The sequence below is a fragment of the Hyperolius riggenbachi genome, chromosome 2 (genome assembly GCF_040937935.1).
Source record: "Hyperolius riggenbachi isolate aHypRig1 chromosome 2, aHypRig1.pri, whole genome shotgun sequence".
Lineage (NCBI taxonomy): Eukaryota > Metazoa > Chordata > Amphibia > Anura > Hyperoliidae > Hyperolius > Hyperolius riggenbachi.
This window is the reverse complement of record NC_090647.1, coordinates 48,271,954-48,286,239: the sequence shown is the minus strand read 5'-3', so window position 1 is coordinate 48,286,239 and position 14,286 is coordinate 48,271,954. Positions and strand designations below refer to the sequence as shown.

At 41.1% G+C, this 14,286-nt stretch overlaps 1 protein-coding gene across 3 annotated transcripts in view; it reads left to right on the top strand.

The window, feature by feature from the left end:
- Nucleotides 1-14,286, top strand: part of AAMDC (adipogenesis associated Mth938 domain containing) — a 57,945-nt gene that overhangs the window by 17,051 nt on the left and 26,608 nt on the right. For all 3 annotated transcript variants that reach the window (XM_068266768.1, XM_068266767.1, XM_068266766.1), the window contains exon 2: nt 10,933-11,070. In XM_068266768.1, coding sequence (XP_068122869.1) covers nt 10,945-11,070 — 126 coding nt within the window. In that variant the 5' untranslated portion in view covers nt 10,933-10,944. The remainder of the gene's footprint in view (nt 1-10,932; nt 11,071-14,286) is intronic.

The window sequence follows — 14,286 nt, the reverse complement described above, 5'->3', positions numbered from 1 at the left end:
GCTACGTTCTCCCCGTCTTCTGGTTGCTGGCTTGTACTACTATGGGTGACGTCACCTCTCTAAGCTTTTTGGTACTTTGTTGGCGGTTGCTGCGCGCTAGCAGTACACCATTTCCAATGCTTATGTAGATTCGTATGGGCATTCAGTTAGCTTGAATAAGGAGGTTGTAGCAAGTGGAGAGGCCTCTCTAGAGTGTGAATGTGGAATATAAGTGTGTGTGGGTAATGATTGAGAATACCATATACTAATTTTAATAAATTGTTGAAATCTGACTAGCGCGTGTTAGTGATCTATATAATCTTCCTGTACAATTTTGAGGGTTGGGGAATCCCTCCACGCAACACGCAGCTTGTAGAGTAGTAACCATTTCCAGCGCCGGAGAGTGTTCTATATAATTATACACATTTTTTGATAAATCCCCATACACTATGGCGGCAGGAAGCGATTTGTGGGAATTTAGAAACTGTAGGGAAGATAGAATCAGGAGTTTCTTTAAAATCAAAAGAGAAGTGGCTGGGGAAGGGAATAATGGGGAATTAATTAATCGAAAAATCTGGAGAGATTGATGACAAAAGAAACAAAAAATATTTGGGAAGTGGCATCACTTGAAAATATTTGGAATGGGAAATAGCTCCGGTGGGTCTGGTAGTGAGTAAGATACTGTCTGAGGATTCGGCGGATGAGGAAACTTTGGCCAAATGGGAATATATGTTCCATGTATTTTCCATGGAAACGGTACAATTTGTCATGGATGCACGAAAAGCTCAAACAAACATCTTAGGGGAGGAGATCAGGGGACTTCAAAAAATACTGAATCCACATAAATCAATGAAGGAATATAAGAGTATGGAGGTGAGTATAAAAAAATAGATTAGAATTATTAGAAAAAGATATAGTCAGTAAGAAACTAAAGAAATTCGCAAGGGACTCAATCCCAATGAATGAATTGGAGGGATTAAGGGTAATGGTAGAAGAAAGCACAGAAGAAGAGAATACTCAGGAGACCACATTGATGGGGACTATGTTGGGGACACTTGAGACTATTGATGAAATAGGGGAGGAGACAATAGAGGAGGAGGACCAGGTGAGATGTTCAACACTACAGGAGTCTATGTTGAATAGTGAGGAAAGTGAGGAGGAGATATTCAGTGAGGGTGAGTATGAGGAAAATGTCCATAATCCTGAACATCCCCCAAGGGGAAAGAATATAGCAAAAAAGGCTAACAAGAGTATAAATAAAGGGAATAAGAAGAAAGTGGACAGTAGAGGGGGAACCAATAGGAATAGCTCAATAGGTCCCAACTATAGAAGTCCTGCTCACTTCAATATATCGACATCCAACAGATTCACACCATTGAGATCAAGTCCAGAGAGGAAAGAAATATATGGAGATACCCCTATCAATAAGAATAGAACCCCAAGAGGTCAACTCTTGAAGGGACAAGATCTAAATAGGAGTAGAAGAAATAGTGGATCCACGCATAATCTCAATAGAATACCACATAACCCTGTGAGAAATGGAAATATTGGCAGGGGAAGAAATAGAAACAATATTATAGTGGAGGAACCACGTAATTCAATAAGTCAGTATTTTTTAAGGACCCCCAGGCCAACAAACGGAAAAGGGGGTGTAGGGGGGGGTAGGAAAAGGTGTAAAAAGGTAAGGTTAGAGATAACAGAGGAACAGAACTCAAGGAATGCAAGTGGGGTATTTAACCTCAGTAAACGAAAATTAAATACGGGAGAACTCAATCTCCTTGCGAAGGGATTGAAATTTGCCCCTAATAATAAAGTGAATAAATTTGAATCGTATATAAATGTGAAAAAATTTATGAGGAAACTCTGTCTTAAGAAATATTTTCTAAAAAACCCAACCCAAAAGGAAATTTGAGAGATCAAAGTATACGCATAGTTCTTTAAAGAACCCCTCCACATTTTTTCCTCAAGCAGAATACAGTGATGCAATGGTAGCCTTTGAAAATCTGGTGGATAAAGACATTAGGAAAATGAAGGTGAACAAGTATGGGAATGATAATCTGTCCAATGAAGAGAGGAAAGCCATGAAGGAATTACGAAAAGACCCTGGAATAATTATCAGACCAGCAGATAAGGGGGGGGGGGGGGGGGGGGGGAATTGTGATACAGGATACAGAGGTGTATTGCAGGGAAGCAATGAGATTGTTGGGAGACCCAGAGACCTACCACGTCTTGGGCTGTGACCCAACAATAAAATTTGCTAACCAGTTGAAGTCATTATTAGATGAGGGACTTGATTCTGGAATTTTGAATCAGAAAGAATATGATTTTTCTAATGGTTAAACATCCCATTAGGCCATTGTTTTATCATTTGCCGAAGATTCATAAAGATCTGGCAGACCCACCGGGAAGACCAATAGTATCGGGGGTTGGATCTCTAACCGCCAATCTTTCCAGGTATGTCGACACATTTCTGCAAAAATATGTAAAAGACACTAAAGCATATATTAAGGATACAAAGGAAGTGTTGAATGCCTTGGGAGATTTGCGGTGGGAGAAGGGATGGATACTATGTACCTTGGATGTGTCGTCCCTATACACTATTATTGAACATCAAAAAGGATTGGAAGCGGTTAAGTTCTATTTGGATCAAGATGACACGATGATTGATGCACAAAAGAATTTTATTTTAAGCTCTATCAAGTTTATTCTTGAGCATAATTATTTTGAATATGAGGGTAACTGGTATCTGCAGGTCGGTGGAACGGCGATGGGGACCAGGTTCGCACCCTCGTACGCAAATCTCTTTATGTCCTATTGGGAGGAGGGATTTGTGTATGGAAATGAGGTGTATGGTGCGGACCTGGTCCTATGGCGCCGTTTCATCGACGATGTGTTGATGATATGGCAGGGAGATCAAGATTCCTTGGATAGGTACATTGCAATGATTAATAATAATGAATGGAATATTAAATTCACTACAGAGATCAGTAAAGAGAAGATACATTTTTTGGATTTAGAGATATATATTGATATGGAATCCTTGAATACGAGGACTTTTCAAAAAGCTGTGGACGTGAACAGTTATATTTTATATACAAGTTGCCATCTACCAAGATGGCTCAATGAAATTCCCAGGGGGCAGTTCACCAGGCTACGCCGCAATTGCTCCAATATATGACTATGATCTGGAGGCGGATAGACTGGGGAACTGCCTTCTGGAGAAAGGCTACCCACTGGAAAAGGTGGAGCAGTCTAGAGAGAAGGTAAGACTGAGAGATCGTGGCGAATTACTGATGCCCACAATAAAACAAGATTGGGACACAAACGACTTCAGTCTTACACTACAATATAGTGCACAATCAAAAAGAGTAAAGAATATTGTCAGCAGACATTGGGATGTATTAAAACAGGACAAAATCCTGGGGGAACTGTTACCTGAAATCCCTAAGGTTGTTTTTAAGAGAGCTCCAAATATCGGGCTGTCAATAGCTACTGCAGCCAATGAACATAAGGGAGATGGGGATGAGATTGGGGGGGGGGGGGGGGAGAAGAACAGGTTTTCAGAGATGTGGCATCTGCATTAATTGCAGGAGAACTAGTAATCCAGGAAGAGTAATAGAGATTGAGGGGCTGGATTCAGTGAAGTATAGGATCAAAGATCAGATAACCTGTACCACATGCGGGGTAATTTACTGTATTCAATGCCCCTGTTTGAAGTTGTATGTTGGGAGGACGAAGAGAATGTTACATAGTAGGATAGCAGAGCATTTTAACAAAATCGAAAAGAAAAGCGACGCACATCCACTGTCAAAACATTATAAAGAGGTGCATGGGGGGAGTTTGAAGGGGACTATATTCTTTGGATTGGAGGTTATAAGTCATGGGAGAAAGGGGGGGGGGGGACTATATTCAGAAGATGTCCAGAAATGAATCCAAATGGATTTATCAGTTGGGGACATTAATCCCTAATGGTCTAAATAGTGAAATGGAATTATTTGCATTTTTCTAACTATTTTATTTCATTTTTTGTGACAAACTGATATGGTGATGATATTAGGAGGGGAACAATAAGCAGTAAGGATTATTATATGTTCTAACGTAGATCATTGAATGAGGGAAAGACATGAAAATGGAATGTGGTCACTTTATGGACTATGGACTACAAGAAGATGGAGTCGGATACTAGATGTTTGAAACTATTTTCTGGAAATGGGGGGGCGGACCAAGTGTGTGGTTAAATCAGCTATAAATATGGTGGATCTAATCGCTCTTTATTCTTGAATCCTCCTGAAGAAGGCCGACGGCTAAATCGGCAGAAACGCGTAGAGGTGTTTATTCAAGCTAACTGAATGCCCATACGAATCTACATAAGCATTGGAAATGGTGTACTGCTAGCGCGCAGCAACCGCCAACAAAGTACCAAAAAGCTTAGAGAGGTGACGTCACCCATAGTAGTACAAGCCAGCAACCAGAAGACGGGGAGAACGTAGCGAGCGGACTTCCGGTGACCTATGTGGAAGTGACGTAGGCTGTCCAATAACGTCTATCTGGTAAGCGGCGGGCAGAAGGGGATAACCCTGGATGATCGGAGCGGCACAGAAGCTGACTGCACACGGGGGAGATACTAGACGGGACTCTCTAAAGAAGTGATGCACCTGCCAAAAAGGAAACTGTGAGTTTGTAACTATATCGCCAGCTTCAAAAAGTGACATTTTATATATTTTTTGTAAACTAAGAGTGGAGCAACGCTTTTCCCTTTCCTCCATTTTTTGTAAACAAATGGCGACATAATTTTAAAGGGATCAGGACGGAAGATCCATTACGTATTTAATTACTTTTTTAGGAAGTGAATACCCAATCAATTTTAAACAGAAGAGTAGATTAGGAGGTTGTAGCAAGTGGAGAGGCCTCTCTAGAGTGTGGATGTGGAATATAAGTGTGTGTGTGGGTAATGATTGAGAATACCATATACTAATTTTAATAAATTGTTGAAATCTGACTAGCGAGTGTTAGTGATCTATATAATCTTCCTGTACAATTTTGAGGGTTGGGGAATCCCTCCACGCAACACGCAGCTTGTAGAGTAGTAACCATTTCCAGCGCCGGAGAGTGTTCTATATAATTATACACATTTAAAGATTAAGAATAGTCACGTACATCTTGATCACCATTTTGTCAGCAGTCTGAACTTGGAGGAAAAGAAACTGTTAGCTTTTCTTTTTGAGTCAGAATTGCATTTGATATAAGAGTATATCCATATCCATTTAACAACAACAACAAATAACATTTGTAAAGCGCTTTTCTCCCGTGGGACTCAAAGCGCATAAGCATGGCTCCGACCATCGTGGTACAGGGGAAGAATTTTATAAATCTGGAAATGCCAGGCTAAACAGGTGGCTTTTCAGTCTGGATTTGAATAGCTCCAGGGATGGTGCTGTCTTTACTGGGTGTGGTAGGGAGTTCCAAAGAGTAGGGGCAGCATGACAGAAGGCTCTGTCTCCAGATTTTTTGAGGTGCACTCTGGGAGTGACCAAGTTTATAGAACTTGCTGATCTGAGGTTGTGAGAGGTGTGGTGCAGCTTCAGCAAGTCCTTCATGTATCCAGGGCCCAGATTGTGCAGGGATTTGAATGTCAGCAGTCCAATCTTGAAGAGTATTCTCCATTCTACTGGTAGCCAGTGCAGTGAGCGAAGGATCGGTGTAATGTGACAGTGGCGAGGCTGGTTTGTTAGCAATCTGGCAGCAGCATTCTGCACTAATTGCAGGCGACGCAAGTCTTTTTTGGGGAGGCCAGCATAAAGGGCATTGCAGTAGTCCAGCCGTGATGTGATGAAGGCGTGGACTAGGGTTTGAAGATCCTCTGGGGGAATCAGATGTTTAATCTTTGCAATGTTCTTCAGATGAAAGAAGGAAGATTTAACTACAGATGAAATTTGGTTTCTGAAACTCAATTCCCCATCGATTAGTACGCCAAGGCTGCGCACAAGGTTGGAGCTGTTGATGTCTGAATTCCCAATCCTGATTGGTGTTGCTTTAGGATAGAGCTGTTTTGATGGCGAGCACTGGCTTTGGACAAACAGGACCTCAGTTTTGTCAGCATTCAGTTTCAACCAGTTATCATTCATCCATGCCTGAAGCTCAGCTAAGCAAGAGTTTATTTTTGGGGTAGGGTCTGTTCCACCAGGTTTGAAGGACAGGTATAGCTGTGTGTCATCGGCGTAGCAGTGGTACGTCAGGCCATGTCGTTGGATAAGTGTACCGAGTGGCAACATGTAGATTGCAAACAGCAGAGGGGATAGGATTGATCCTTGTGGCACTCCGAATTGTAGAGGTGCAGGTTTGGACATTATAGGTCCTAGGGATACTCTCTGTGTTCTGTCAGTCAGGAATGATCTGAACCACTGGAGGACTGATCCACTGATGCCACAGTACTCCTGCAGTCTGTTAAGCAGGATTTCATGGTCAACTGTATCAAAAGCAGCTGAGAGATCCAACAGGATTAGGATGGAGCATTCCCCTCTGTCCCTTGCCATGAGCAGATCGTTGCAGACTTGGATGAGGGCTGTTTCACAGCTGTGGTGTTTCTTAAAGCCAGATTGTAGAGGGTCCAGGATGTTGTTTACTGACAGCCTGGTTTCAAGTTGCAGATAGACAGCCTTTTCAATAACTTTACCTAAGAAGGGGAGGTTGGAGACAGGTCTGTAGCTGCTCATAGCATCTGGATCCATGGAAGGTTTTTTGAGAAGGGGCTTGATGATTCCTTCTTTTAGAGAGGTAGGAAACCTCCCTGCTTGCAGAGAGCAATTTACTATATGATAAATCAAACATGCATGCATATATAATCTAAATCAGGATACACTTGCTAATATCTATAATAGACCATGCAATTCTATAAGGCTATATTTTTAAAGGACATTAAAGAGGAACTCCAGCCTAAACAAACATACTGTCATTAAGTTACATTAGTTATGTTAATTAAAATAGATAGGTAATATAATCTCTTACCCACACTGTTTTAAAAGAACAGGCAAATGTTTGATTTCATGATGGCAGCCATCTTTTTGGTTGAAAGGAGGTGACATGGAACATGAGACACAGTTCCAACTGTCCTGTGTCCTGAGCACCTCTCCCAGTTGCTAGGCAACGTGAATAACATAGGAAATCCCATCATGCGCTGCACAGCATCAGAGAAAAAAAAGCCCATGTTTTTTTCTTTGATGGGTGGAGCTTAGTTAAAAATGCAGCTAAAAATTATGCTTTGGTAAGAAAAACAAACTTCTGATGCTGTGAAACTGTTAAAGAAAAACTCCAACCAAGAATTGAACTTTATCCCAATCAGTAGCTGATACCCCCTTTTACATGAGAAATATATTGATTTTCACAAACAGACCATCAGGGGGCGCTGTATGACTGATTTTGTGCTGAAACCCCTCCCACAAGAAGCTCTGAGTACCGCGGTACTTTTGGCTGTTTGTTACAATGTAACAAGGCTCACAGACAGGAATTAGCTGTTTACAGCTGTCTCTAACAGCCAAAACAGCTAGTAGCGGCTACATAACCTCCTCACAGTAAAAATGTCACCATGTAATAAATGTCAGAATGTAAATCGGGGAGAGGAAAGATTTTACAATGGGCAAACACTGACTAAATCATTTATACATAATTATTGTAAAAATGAAGCACCTTTTTTATTACATTTTCACTGGAGTTCCTTTTTAAAGAAACACCAAGCCTTTTCAGTTCTGCTGAGTAGATTTTTAGTCTGGAGGTTCACTTTAATTATGTTTTATTCAATTAATCTTTAACTTCTGATAACTGAAAACCTGACAGTCCCTAGCACAATGTATGGCGACAATATTGTATTTAGAAATAAAGGTGTGGTTTTTTTTTGTTGTTTTTTTTCTTTCTTTCTCATTGTACACTCAATTATGAGACCTTATTTGCAAAAAATAATAGTAATATACCCTCATGACAAATATATTTTAAAGTCCAAGTTCCTAAGGTAACAATACTTGTTTTCTTTTATATTCTGTCACTTTGTTTTCATTTTACAAGTCTTTTATTTGGGGACAGAATATGCAAAAATGTAATTGATTTTGATTCAGTTTGTGACTAAAAATAATACACAAGACATGGGCCTCAACCCTAAAACTCCCTAAACTCCATTCTATAACTTAGGATTAAAATGTTTCCACATATGTCTCTTGTAGTTTTGCTAAGACTTTCCCAAGTTTGAGCATCGTTTTGAAAATTACTTTTTATGTTGGATTGAGTTAGTCTCCACCCTTTTTTTTTTTTTTTTTTTTTTTTTTTTAATGTGACATGCGCTCAAGCTTTAAGACACACCAAAATGTATTCTACAACGCTTCATGGTTAAAATGATACCACATAAAGCTTATTTAGTTACAAACTGGTGGTGCAGTCTCCAACTACACTGGACAAATATATTTGTCCAGGTAGGCTTAAGTGGTTAAAAAATCGCATCAAACACGTGTAAAAAAAAAAAATAAAAATAAATATATATATATATATATATATATATATATATATATATATATATTTCCTCTGTCTCCGTTGAGATACATTGTGTGTTTTCCATGGGTTTTTAAAACTCTTATTTGGAGACGATTGTATAAGATATAATCGAAATGTACTACATTGTAATATTTTTCTTCTTTTGGTAATTTCAATGAACAAATATATTAAAAAGAAATGATGCAGCAAGCTTTGTCTTTTCAAGAAGTGTGCAATGTAAATGCGGCCCATAGACTTTTATTAGTGGCACTGTCTGCAACGCTGGCGTTTCTTTCTAGTGTGATCCTAGTCTGAAGAAGTTAAGCAAGGTGTACCATTGCTTTGGCCTGGATCTACCGAACTTTCATGCCAGTTTTAAATTTGTGGTGAGCGTTGTGTAATGCTCCAACTAATCAGTGCACAACTACACCAAAACATTGATTCCTATGACCCTGCGGCAGAGTGTGCTGGTGGTCATGTGCACCCCCCCTGCACGCTCTTTGCCATTCCTTGCCCAGTGATGTACTCTCTGCTGGGCAGGAAGTACGTCACTGGCATTCCCAGGCTTCCCTGATGTATTTGCGTCATTCCGCATATTTAACCACTTTATGACAACAGGATATATATGTATGTCCACTGTAATTGTGGAGTGCACCACCAGTTTGTTACTTAAAGAGAATCTGTATTGTTAAAATCGCACAAAAGTAAACATACCAGTGCGTTAGGGGACATCTATTACCCTCTGACACAATTTCGCCGCTCCTCGCCGCATTAAAAGTGGTTAAACTGTTTTAAAAAGTTTGTTTATAAACAAACAAAATGGCCACCAAAACAGGAAGTAGGTTGATGTACAGTATGTCCACACATAGAAAATACATCCATACACAAGCAGGCTGTATACAGCCTTCCTTTTGAATCTCAAGAGACCATTTGTGTGTTTCTTTCCCCCTGTTCTCATGCACTGAAGTTTCAGGCTGCTTGTTTCTTCCTGCAAACAGCTTTGCCCTTGTCTGTAATTCTTCAGTATGTGAAAGTCCAGCCAGCTCAGAGAACGATTTATCCAGCTTGTAAAAGATAAGAGAGAAGCGGCTCTAATCCTAAATAACACACAGGCAGTGTGCAGAAAGGGGCCTGGAAGGGGGAGTTCATAGCAGAACCACAACACTGAAGAACTTGGCAGCCTTCCAGACACAGGCTGACAAGTCTGACAAGGAAAAGATACATTGATTTATTACAGAGACTGTGCTAGTAGAAGGTGCTGCAGTAAGCCAGAACACATTAGAATAGCTTTTTGAACTTGTAGGATGATAAAAAACAGGATGCAATTTTTGTTACGGAGTCTCTTTAATGTGGCACATGTGGTATCATTTTAGCTGTGACGAATTGTAGAAAACATTTTGGTGGGTCTTAAAGCTTGGATCCCCGTCACCTAAAATATATGGGTAGGGACAAACTCAAAACATAAAAAGTAATTTTTCAAATTATGATCAAACTTTGGAAAGTTGTAGGAAAACTACAACAGACATGTGGTAACCTTTTAACCGTGATAAGTAGTAGAATAGTTTAGAGAGTTTAAGGGTTGAGGCCCATGTCTTGTGTATTCTTTTTAGTCACAAACTGAATCAAAAGCAATTACATTTTTGCATATGCTGTAACAAAATAAGACTTGTAAAATGAAAACCGTTATAAAATATAAAAAACATATATTGCTACCTTCGGAACTTGGCTTTATAAATATGTATGCCATGAGGGTATATTATTTTTTGCAAATAAGGTCTTGGAACCATCGATGGTGTACAATGAAAAAGCAAAAAAAAGAACAGACACCTTTATTTCCAAATACAATAATGTCACCATACATTGTACTAGGAACATGATCTAAATGTTGGAATAACCTGGATGGATGAACAAATAAAATTTGTGGGCTTAACATAGTTGGCACTGTTTGTTGTAAAGCTATACTGGATGTAAATGGAGAAAGTGTTTTTTTTTTTTTTTTTTTTTTTTTTTTTTTTCCCTCCCTTGCCATTGATTTTATTATGCGATTGCAATTTCTCATTTGCATTGCAATATCCCTCTTAAAATCCCTCCAGAAAGCGACTGCTATTTGCAAATCGAATCACTACAGTGGAAAATACTTCTCATGATTTCTATGATAAAGTGGCAAACCTAGCGATTTAAAAATCCCTAGTGATTTTTGTGGTTCAGCTGTGCAGTGGAAAAAGGCCCTGAAGTGGTTACATTTATTTATTTATTTTTCCCCGTTGACTACCATTGATTCTGCTGTGAATCGGCCCATACCTGCCCCGTGCACTTTCTTTGCATTCCCCTGCATGCAGCAACGGTAACCCAAAGCAAAAAAGTGCCCAAGTGTGTAAAAGGGGCCTCACTGCTTGGACAGCCTGATTTTAATACTGTTCTGCTTCTTCTCTCCTGAAGTGGATCTGCAGAATGTCTTCTCCAGAAATCTCCAAGATCTCCTGGGGTAGCATGAGAGTTGGCAGTCAGGACTATAAAGACTGCAAAGTGTGGCCTGGAGGAAGCCGGACCTGGGATTGGAGAGAGACTGGAACTAATGTAAGACTATTAAGTTTAGCCAAAGTCTGACCTACACTATGCATTAACTTTCAATAGCTTAGAGTTAGACCTTAATACAAACATGAACGCCAGGTTTACAGTGGTCAGCTGCATAAAGCACACGGTGAGTGTGAACTGCAATAGAGACAGGACATAGACTTTGATACAAGGCCTTTATCATTCATAAAGCATTTCCGCATGTGGAAATGCTGAAAACAGCTGAATTTACTACAGTTTGCAGATGCGTTTCTGCCTCCATAGGAAAGTGGAAAACCGCTCTGGAAAATGCTAGATCAGAGCGGTTTTCCAGGCGTTTTTAAAACCGAAGCTGTACAATAACAGCTTTTACTGTAACTATTTGTAATCTACCACACAAAAAAGCTCCTAAAACGCTAGGCATGTTTAGAAAACCTCTCTAAACATGCCTAGAATCGCTCTGAAATCCGCTCCAAAACCTCTAGCGTTTTGAGGATCTGCTAGCTGTTTTGGTGTGCACTGGGCCTCAGTACTAAATCGTGCTGAAATCTTGTCTTATAGGGATCCTGTTATGCTGGGAATACACGATGCGTTTTTGCGTTCGTTTTTGCCGTCATTTTCGCTTTCGATCGATTCTACTCTCGATTCACTGCTCGATTCCCCTCTCGATTCCTTATCTTTTCTTATCAATTACATTCACTTGAATGAGGAGAATCGAAACGAAAGTAGAATCGACCAGATCCAACAGGTTGGAATTTATCTATCGAACCCATCTATCTAAAGTAAAAACTTAACGTGTATTCCCAGCATAATAGGATGTTGTTGTAGCAGCTGGCTGGCTAGGGTCTTTTGTTTGATGTAGGTGTGTGCCTTTCACAGGAGTTTAAATCCTGGCTCAAGCCCGTATGTAAAACAATAAGTCAATGGGAAAGACTTCCTAATGCTCATGGTTGCCACGCCCTCCCATTCATTCCGCCTTGCCTCCCACTGTAATACTGGCCCAGGTCTGGTTATCATTCCCCCCCCCCCCCCCCCCCAAGATGCCGCTGCTGCACAGTCTGCGTAGATGTGATTGCGGCTGCGCAGCTCTAGGGCCTCCTCCCGATGCGCCAGATGTATGCACAGGAGACAGTCGGGAGTGATGGCGCGGCAGGAGGAGGCCTTAGAGTTGCGCAGCCGCAAGCACGTCTATGCGGACTGTGCAGCCGCGGCAATATGTCGTGGCCATATTGAGGGGGGAATGATAACTCGAACCATTCGGAGGGGTCGGGACCCGACCTGGGCCAGTATTACAGCAGGAGGTAAGGTGAAATGAATGGGGAGGTGTGGATGGCGTCCTCCGTAGATCCAGAATCTAATAAGGTATTTTACTTTTCACTATGTTGACCTCGGAATTAAGTGAATTTTTTGTGTGCAGTAGAGCTGGAAGTGTACAGCTTTAGTGGGGAAAAAAAGAGAGAAAAAAATTGCTCCGTTCAAATGGTTTTTAGAGTGATGTTCCACTTTTCCTATATTTATTTAACATTGAGGTTGAATTGTCTCAGAAATGCTGCAGAACCATTGTTGGGGGGGGGGGGGGGGAATCACATTTCTCTGGTATGCTCCCATATAAATGCATTAGCCAAGCGCTCTTGGGTGCAATAGCCCTCGGTCAGCTGTGGTCAGGAGGGCGATTGCTTCCACTTCAGCCTCAGGCTGCGTGTCTCTCTCTTTGGGATAAAGGGAGGGAGTAGACCGGCTCAGAGCCTCCACTGCAGAGCTGGAGATGTGGCCTATTTATGATCATGTCTCCTTGTGTAATGTGCTCATATTTTCTCCACACTGCAGAGACTGGCTGCACCGCTCTTCTACACTGGTCTATTACCGCCAGCAGAATTCAATCACGCTCTTGTTGTCATGCTGAACTGCTGTCCAGACATGAAGCAACGATCTGATTAATCAATTACTAGGCCTGCCGATTGAAACCTGCTTATCCCTGTCTGACGAGACAATCTCCATGTAAACCCAGAACATGATCACAAGCTTCAGGTACATTTCTCTACACCAGAACTGTTGACGTTTTCGCAGCACTTGGAGCTATCCAGAACATGACTGCAGAACACCACAATCACACATCATGTGGTACTGCAGCTAGCACAGGCCTAGCTGAGAACCAGGTATTTGCCTCAGTGCACCCCTTCAACCCTGGCAGGACCACTTGGTTATGAGGGATGGGCCAGATGCCTCTGCGTGACCATTGTCTGGAGCCTTTCGGCTGAGGAGGCTGAATGGAAGTCCAAACCCTTTTACTATAAAGACAGTTAACCCTTTGCACACTCACATTACAGATGCTGTCACAGAAATGGGTCACCAGGAACCGCTGCTATTCCTACAGCAAATTTAAAAGCCTGGGCCGTGGTACAAAAGCATGCATTCTCTTGTGTAGTCACCTACACCATGAAGAGGTACCCAGGCAGTGTTCTCCCCAGAAATGTTTTTCCAGCCAGGTGGCATGAAAAAGTAGCTGGGTGGGACGAGATGAGAAAATGCAGGGCTGGTGCTTCTGTGCTCAACTCTGCTTACTGCATAGGAAAAGGTGAGCTGATTAGGGATGATCACAGCTATGCAAATTGTTCCGAGTTGATGCAAATTTATGCAGTTTGAAAATGGACCAGTAAATTTAAAGCCAGGTTTAAATGGGTTGTTGTTTTTTTTTTTTTTTTTTTAAAGCTGCATATATTTGCATAATTTCAGAAGTATTTGCATCTCATTGAGCATCCCTAGAGCTAATAACAGCCGGGGGTTAACGAAAACTAGCTGGGTGGAGCACCCGGCTAGAACAGCCTGGGGAGAACACTACCAGGCAGGTGTACTAACGCTAGCCCTGTAACCTGCATAGTGCAGACATGAAACATTCATTGCATCAAACCTATCTAAAAGATTAGGAGCACATATCCTGATGTCCTCTCCTGGGACAGATAGTGCATCAAACTAATCCCACAAGGGAGCTAATAAAATATATCCATGTGCACCATACACACACCAGCATAAGCTGTGTGCATACTGACATTGGTCAGACAGGGGAAGGGAGTGCACTGGATTAAACCCTGGCCACAAGGGTGAGCTTTTTTTTCCCTCCACTATAAAGAATGCAGTTGCCTTTTAAAAAGTATCTTTGTTTTCATGCCTAATAATAAAATCTACAGGGTTTGGGGTTTTTTTTTTTTGCACTTTATTTGAATACATTTTGTTTATATATTA